This window comes from Amphibalanus amphitrite, unplaced genomic scaffold, assembly GCF_019059575.1.
Source record: "Amphibalanus amphitrite isolate SeventyFive unplaced genomic scaffold, NRLGWU_Aamphi_draft 000176F_arrow, whole genome shotgun sequence".
Lineage (NCBI taxonomy): Eukaryota > Metazoa > Arthropoda > Thecostraca > Balanomorpha > Balanidae > Amphibalanus > Amphibalanus amphitrite.
In genome coordinates this window covers 262,399-270,829 of record NW_024881671.1, presented here as the reverse complement: position 1 = coordinate 270,829, position 8,431 = coordinate 262,399, and the positions used below count along the sequence as shown (strand labels likewise).

General features: G+C 46.7%; 1 protein-coding gene across 1 annotated transcript; it reads right to left on the bottom strand.

Moving 5' to 3' along the window:
• Nucleotides 1-2,676: 2,676 nt before the first annotated feature.
• LOC122383910 (venom protease-like) lies at nucleotides 2,677-4,164 on the bottom strand. The gene has a single exon (XM_043370780.1). It carries the CDS (start codon nucleotides 4,069-4,071, stop codon nucleotides 3,106-3,108), a length of 966 nt encoding a protein of 321 aa, XP_043226715.1. The 5' UTR covers nucleotides 4,072-4,164; the 3' UTR covers nucleotides 2,677-3,105.
• Nucleotides 4,165-8,431: the final 4,267 nt, after the last annotated feature.

The window sequence follows — 8,431 nt, the reverse complement described above, 5'->3', positions numbered from 1 at the left end:
AGATACAGAAAAATGATCAAGACATAAGAGGTGTAGAATTGACAGGGCTACAAAACTGCTATCTCGGATTTTTGAAATTTTTGAGTTTTGAACCCCAAAAATAAAAAAAAACATTTTTTTAGATATATTAGCCAAAAAATCCAAAAAGTTTTTTGAGTTTCAAAAAAAACCGGAATATATGTGATAGTACCTACCGTCTTCTATCTACATACCGAATTTCAGATCGATACCTCGTTTTTTGGCCAAGTTATAGCGAAAAAACTGTTCAAAATTGATGACGTCAAATTTTCAAACTCAATTTTGGCAGTTCTAGACCTCGTAGAGCAAAACAAAGACCACCATTAGACTCCCCGTGACGAGCTGCATCGAATAAATATCCATTTTATGCAAAAATATTAACTTTGAAATTTGACCTTATTTGACCTGACCTTGACCTGACCTTCACCAAAACGTGACCTAGGCTGGCCCCAAAGGCTGCCTAACCCACATAATCGCATTTGTCATGTAAAATGGACCATAAAACATGTATCACACGACACTTTCATATTGTGACCCCGGTGACCTGACCTCGCTGTGACCTGACCTGGTATCAGTGACCTCAGATAGCAAAGTATGTGTTTGACGAACAATGTACCATCGATGGTTTTCAATAAATTACCAATTAACTCGATTTCACAACACATTTCTTGAAATGCCTGTGAACGGTGAAAGTCTGACCTTTGACCTGACCTGTGACGTCATCGGTTTGACCTAGGTCAATGAAATTTGGTCACAAGGTAGTTCCCGGGTGGGGCTATCGAACGCCGTTCGAATTTTGAAAATCGGCCGGTAACTTTCCGAGATCTTAGGGGGGGGCCGAAACGGCCCCCCCCCCCTACGGGTGGTAGGGTCCGCCGGTAGCCCTACGGGGCGCGGGTTAAAAGTCATATCAGACTCTTTTTTGGTGTACACACTCGTGAAGAGATGCTTTAGCTACCCTGAGGGTACCAAACTTGTACTTTGATTTTCAGGTCAGGGTCAGGTGATCAAAGATCACTGAAATCTTTTATCATGCATCAGTCATGTGACACATGTTTTATGGTCCATCTGGGCCACACATTTCGAATTGATGTCGCTTATGTCATTCGAGGTCATTTTGAGTTGAATTTAGCTTAGGTCAGGCCACTTTCAGATCAAAAAAGTCAAATTTCAAAGTTGAAACTTTTCAACGAAAAAGGTGTCTATCGGATGCAGTTTGAGCTCAGGAACACGATAGTGCTATTCATATTGGTGTACAATGTCAAGTACGTGCTGAAAAATGGATTTGAAAAAATTAGAATTGATAATAAATAGGTACCTATTAGTGATGTCAATTAGGGAAAATCAGAATACCGATACCAAACCAAATACCAACTAAAACCACGTGAAAATACCGAAACTAAACCAACTTGGGAAAATAAGGGAAATACCAACTTTTTACCGATTTCTTAGCCTCTTATACATTAGTGAGGGTTTATGATACCAACAAAATACCAAGCACATTACGATTGAAATACCAAATACCAAGTTGGTATCGGTTTGGTATCGGTATACCAAAAAGTTTGTATCCGATTGACATCTCTAGTACCTATAGTTGAAATAATGCGTTAATAAAATATTTGCTATAATGGGTACCTATAACTTGGCTACTTTTTAAGATATCTGGCTACAACTTGCTAGAGGAAGTCATATGCATGTGTTCTATCACACACTATTCCATTTTTTTTCGAAAAGTGAAAAACTTTTTGAAAGAAAGATGAAAATATACCAAAATATTTAAGTACCTATATCATATCTTATTTTCGACTTTTTAATAATTTTGAAAATCCGAGCTAGCAGTTTGATAGCACAGTATATTCTGAGTCCTCTCATGCAAATAAATTGGATCTAGCTTAAAAACTAAGCTCTTGAGAGCGATTGCGTGGTTCAATGTTTTGCGTCGAAATCGGCCGAACATGACGTCACTCTGACGTCATTTCTGGCCAAACTTTGGTAGCTAGAAAGTTGAAAGTTTAGCACAAGATGTCAAATTGATGCCGCTGAGGGTACCGCAAGTCTCGTGTTGATCCGTCAAACGGCTTAGAAGATATTGCCGAAAAAAAGGAGGGGGGGGGGGCTCTGTATGAGCCCCCCGGCCCCCCCCCCCCAGTCATGCGCGGGTTAACTAGGGGCGAAACGGTGAGGGAGGTCGTTTATCCCTTTCGGTATACCGTCGTCCCCGTCTCCCCCGGTATTTAGAAGGCCAATCCAATAGCCAGGTCCGGCGAATTGACCTCGCCTCAGAAAAAAGTTGGAATGTTCGGCATATAGCTACACTGACTGTGCGATCCTCTAGAACCTCCAGCGATTGATAAGAACAAAAGTATGGATAAAATTAATCTCGTAATTATGATATTGGTCATCGGTGACCTAAAACTAGGAAAGACTGGTTCAGTTGTCACTGGTTCAGTTGATTTTGGTTCAGTTGTCGTGGTTGTTGGGGGATGAAGGGTGAAGACTGAGGAGTGGTTGGGGGTACCTACACACGGTTACAGTGATGCAGAATGCAGTCAGCCTTGAGCCTCACGCCGCGACAGTTACAGTTATATCAAGGCAGTGCTCCGCACCGTTCCGGCATGCCTATTTTGCACAATTCATCCGAACATGCCTACAGGTTGTAAATAAAATCATATATTTCTCAAAAAATCACAAAATTGCAAATGTCAACAGCGCAGTGGGGTCATGCGAACATAATTAGTCGTAGGGTGATTATGAAATCTGCTTTTCTCATCTGACAGTTGACACATGACGGAAAAATACACAGAAAAGGAGTAGAATATCACGCAACACCTAAAGTTAGACGTTCATCGATCACCGAGAACATTCACTCGAATGTTGAATGCACAAGATTGCTTCTTAAAAATTTAAGAGCTCCTTTGAAAACGTTTAAGAGCGACACAGCCAATTCATTCTACCCATCTACCTACCTTCCCTGTGAACTTCTACCATTTCTCGCGCAATTTGAAAGTACTTTAGAAACAATCACTTGGTGCTTCTTTCCCGGAACCGATGAGTCGAAGCAGAGACTACCATTGCTGTGTCCTGTATCTAACTACTGTTGTTGAATATCCAAGAAATGTACTTGGAGACCTTTGTGTAGATGCCGGGGTATTCGGGGTTGCCACAACCCAGTCCGGTGGAGACGACTCCGATAACCTGGTAGCGGCGATCGGAGCCACTGCCGCGGTACACCAGCGGTCCTCCCGAGTCGCCGCGGCACGCGTCCCTCGAGGTGCCGTCGGCGCCGTTAGCACACAGCTTGGAGCCCTGGAAGCCGCCCGGGAAGTCGTCCTCGAAGCCGGGCACCGAGCGGTACCTCTGTTCGCACTGCTGCTCGTCCAGCACGACCAGCTCCACCTCCTGCAGCACCTGGGAGCCCTCGCCGTTGTACTCGGTGTAGCCCCAGCCGGCCAGGTCGGCCGTCTTGCCCGTGTGGCTGGCGTCGACGGCCGGCAGGCAGACCGGCTGGATCCTGCGGCTGAACGTCACCGGCCGACTGAGCTGCAGCAGCGCGATGTCGTTCTGCTTACCCACGTAGTCCGGGTGGATCGTGATGCGGGCCACGGAGACATCTACGTGCCGTCCGTCGTTGGTTCTGGAGAGGTCGTGCTCTCCCAGCCGGACGGTCAGGTCAGAGGGCCGCCGACCGACCACGCAGTGGGCCGCCGTCAGCACGGTGCGAGCCGAGATGAGCGTGCCGCCACACGTCCAGCGGCGCTGTCCGTTGAGTCGCTCTCCGAGTAGCGCGATCCACGGCCAGCGGCCCAGCTCTTGCCGCACGTCTTCTCCACCAACTACCTCAGGGCTGGCAGTCGGTATCTTCCCAGGTGCAAGGGCCACCTTCTGAGCATTACGACGAAGACGAGAAGAAAATGAAGGGAAAATTATACCGCTGGGCTGGGCCACGCCGCAATCTCTCACCAGTTGACGACCTTGCTGATCTCCATTGAAGATAAGCTGACCACAGGCGACGGACAGCAGAGCTGCCGCCAATATGAAACGAGCGGACGCCATCCTCAACAGCTACCGAGCCGCTCCACAGCCGAGAATCGACTGCCAACGCCGGTCCGCCGGGGATACTGCGCCGTCCCCGGCACTTCATTTCCATATTTCCTACTTCACATGCGAACCACATTAGTACAACATTTGGAAATCCCATTGAGTCTTCGGAGTTCTGGTGATGTCATCGCTCAGGCGGTCAGCCTGGCGCGTCGAGTCATGACGACCGAAGGACGCGCTGCCGAGTTTCCTACATCGCCCGAACGGCATTGAGCGGAGTCGGGCTGCACAATCATCGGTGGAAAACGGGTGCAGGAGTAACGATCTGTCTTGCCGCAGTATGAACTGACACCGCGTGCCTAGAGGCGCAGGGTGGGGCAGGTTATTGCCGTCGACGGGAGGGGCAATTCAGGGTTCCTCGAAGGTGAACAGCTAATACCGTTTGACTCACTGGCAGCTCCGGCGCGAGTGAAAATCCCGAACGGTTCGTGTGTAGTGATTACTTGCCTGTATTTTGTAAATGAAGAAAGTACGCACGTGCTATACAGGGTGTCCGGAAATTATTTGCCCCTCCATCAACTCGCCGCCATAATTTATCAACAAAGAGCCCCCAGCCCCCAGGTCATGGTTTATTTACCGATTTATTCCCTGCCCTGTCCTATTCCGTCATCCGCTTTGGCATTCCATAGATCAAGATGTCCAGAGTAGGGGAGAGTGGGGAAAGATGCCCAGGGTTTTGCTATGTCATATATTATTCGAAAATGACTATCGGAAAGCAAAAACTTGGAGTTTCAACGGAAACCGACATCATTTTTCTCCAAAAATATCACACTTTCGTGCCTGAAATATGATAACTTTTTTTACTATTAAACATTTTCCTGAAGAAGTGAAAGGGGGCATCTTACCCCACAGGGTGGGAAAGACGCCCCCTGGCGTTGGGGAAGATGCCCCCTGCACTATAAGTGACATAAATGAGCACGTGAATCGCCTGAACGAATCAGTAGTCCCTTCGAGCCTGCAGTAGACACCAAACGTCATCGTAAGGGCCCTCAAAAGTAGTCGTAAGGGGCTTCAGAGGTCATCGTTAGGGCCATCATAGTCCAGCGCCGCCAAACAAGCCCCCGTGGTGGCGTTCGGAGACCACTGTGGGGCCCTTATAGGTCTTCATGATGCTTGAGGGCCCTCGAGCCCATCGTGGGGACCTCAGATGCCAGCGAGGCCCGTGGAGCCAACGTGGGAGCCCTCAAAGGATGTCGTGAGGGGCCCTGGAGCCAATAATGGGGCCCACAGAGGCCGTCGTGAGGGCTCTCAGAGTCAGATGCCGCCCAAAAAGTCGCTGTGTGGGCCGAGAGACCGGCATGGGGAGCACCCGACCGTACTGGACTCTCTATAGTCCCAGATCGGCTTTTGTCTCTCATCACAAGTATGTAATAAACGATTTGACGGGCTGCTTGAAGGACAGCCTACGGATTTAGGGGGGCGTCTTTCCCCATCAGGAGAGGGGGCATCTTACCCCAAGGTACCGAAGTAACATTAACCCTCGCCCTGGCAGGGGGGGGGTCGATGCGACCCCCCCCCCTAAGGTTTTTCGAAGATAGCGTAAAAACGGCGGCGCGCAGCGCCGCCAAATTTGGCACAGCTTATGGGGCAACCTTTTTACATATGACCTGAAAATTTCAGGTCCGGGTGACCTTGGGTCAGGTCACCAGGTCAGAAAAACCGGTACAAGGTCATGGTCAAATTTCAATTTTCTTTTTGCACCTGTCCAACTCACAGTTTTGCACTGATTTCCTTCAAACTTTCAGGATGTGCTAAGTTCACCGAGTTGTATAACATATAGTTCGGGTTTTTTGAGGTCACTGACCTGAGGTCAGTTAGAGGTCATTACGTCGTAATGTTAAGCCTATGGGAAAATACTTAATTCGGAAAATACTGGAGATATCCGCTTCGTTCTACCACTTTTGTGCTTTGAAACCACAGTAATTAACAGCAGGTCACTTGGTGCTTCTTTGTTTGGTGTACTTATCCATGGGTCAGGTCAAATGAGGTCAACTGAGGTCAAATGACGTTTTTGCCAATAACTTGGCACATAATGACGCTAGAGCTTAAAAAATGGTATCATTGTGTTCCTGGTGATCAGCCGAATCGAATGATATGCGATATGATGCAATTTGGTTAACTTTAACTTAATTTATTAATTTAAGTTTACTTAAAATTTAAGAAAAACTTTAAGTACACTTAAGCAAGCTAAAAAGTATATCATTCGACGCGCCTTGACGTGCTGAGTTCACTGGTGCTTTTCTTTTTGCTCTATCTTAATTAGATCAAAAGTTATAAGTGAAAAACTTTTGACCTGTTTTTAGCGAAATTTTTGCATTTATACCCCCCAAAACCCCCCTAAATATTGACCTAGAGCAACCAAATTTGCACAGGGGCGAGAACTCCAGGGGGCCCACCTACCTACCAAATTTGGTGTTTCTAGGTGCCATAGGAGCCAATCGCGAGGGGGGGGTCGCATCGACCCCCCCCCTGCCAGGCCGTGTTATGAAAAATGCCCTGCCAGGGCGAGGGTTAAATCAGTACAATTTGTTAGCCATAAAACTACACCCTGAAACAAACTATTTAGAACACAGTATACGCATGTTAATGTATCACGACTATAGCAAGGGACGCAAAAATTATCTACCTTCTTTGATATTTACAATGTTTTGACACCAAAATATTTTTGAAAGCAGCAAGTAAAAAACATGCAATCACCAGCCAGCCGTTGCCCAACTGAGCTTCGCAAATTTTTGTGCAGTTAACAAGGCAGGCTTCCGCTTTACGCTAAGAACATCAATTTCCAGGTTCCATTTTTTTGTTTCGCCAATAGAGGGGGTGCCCCACCCCCTGGCATCTTACCCCACTCTCCCTATCCGCGCTGATATTCAGCCACACCTTTCACAGGTTCCTTTAAAGTCCGTTTTCTGTGGGAGCTGGTTCAATCAGGCTGAGCTCCCCCTTCATGATCCCCACAGGGGTTCGATTGGGTTTAGGACAGAGCATTCGATTTGACTTACTACTTCATTCCAGTCTTCACCACAACTTAAGGCCTGGCTACACTATGCGTTTTCTGCGTGCGTTTTTTGCGAGTTTGCGTGTTTTGCGTAATATCGATCCAGAAAAAGGTTACTATTAATTCAACTTCTTTAATATTTATATAAAAGTTAATAAAACGTGCATATTAACCCGGCCGGGCCCGGGGGGTAATCCCAACCACCGCAGCCCGGGGGGGGGGCGTTTTTCGCCCCCCCCTGTCTAACTCCATAAATAAGGGAGCTACGCAAACAAAAGCGATACCAAACGAAAGGTCCTTACGAGACGATTCTAGGGCACCTAAAATTTTTGACCTCAGGTCAATTTTCAACGTCAGAGGTCAAGGTCAAAGGCAAAAACCGGCACATGTGTAGTGATCTCAAAGTAAGCCTTCTAGAGGACGGCAGGATGCATCAAACCGGCAAAATTGGGTGTCAAACGAAAGAAAAGAATCTGAGGATTCCGAAAATGTGCTCATAATCAAAGGTCAAGGTCAAGGTCACGCCCAAAATTGACCTCAAACTTTGCACTTTTTCGTACATCTTGCGTGCTAACTTCCAAAATGTTTTGAAATGTTTTGAGGCTTATCAGTTCCCTATTTGTGGTTCATCTTACGATACAAGGCTGCTCAAAGGTCAAGGTCACAGAAGAGTATCCTTGCTAGAGGCTATTTCACTGATTCAAGTTAGTAATAATAAATAAGACAATTTTGCCATCCGGAAGCTCTAAATGAAAGCTTAGAGGAAAATAGATGCCAGATTCGTGATCAGCGGGTACAAATTCATCATGAACGACCTTTCATGTGTCAAGGTCAACCAAGGGTCATTCGAGGTCACATGAGGTCAACATAAAATTTGACCTTTTCCAAACAAAATATATATCATTCGACGCGGCTTGACAAGGCGAATGCGATGGTGCCACTGCCGTAGCTCTAGGACCATTTTTGTCGAAGTTATTTGCGAAAAACTAAAGCCACATTTCGGGGTCGTTGACCTGCCCTCTGACCTCAGGTCACCGAAACTATTTTTCTATTTTTCTCTAGGTCAAACGCTACACAATCGTTTTCGTAATTTGTCTTTATCTCTAAAACTCTATTTTTAGCAGCTATTTGAAGTTCGCGTCTGTGACGCCGAAGTTTGCCGTGCAGGGGCTTAGAAAAATCGACCTTGTGACGTCATCAAGGGGGCTAGGTCCAAATTTTTTACTACAGAAGATGTCAAATGGATGGGAGAAAAGGTACTGAAAGTTTCGCCTTCCTATCCCTAATCGTTCGGGAGCTATCGCAAATATTCGCCAGGGG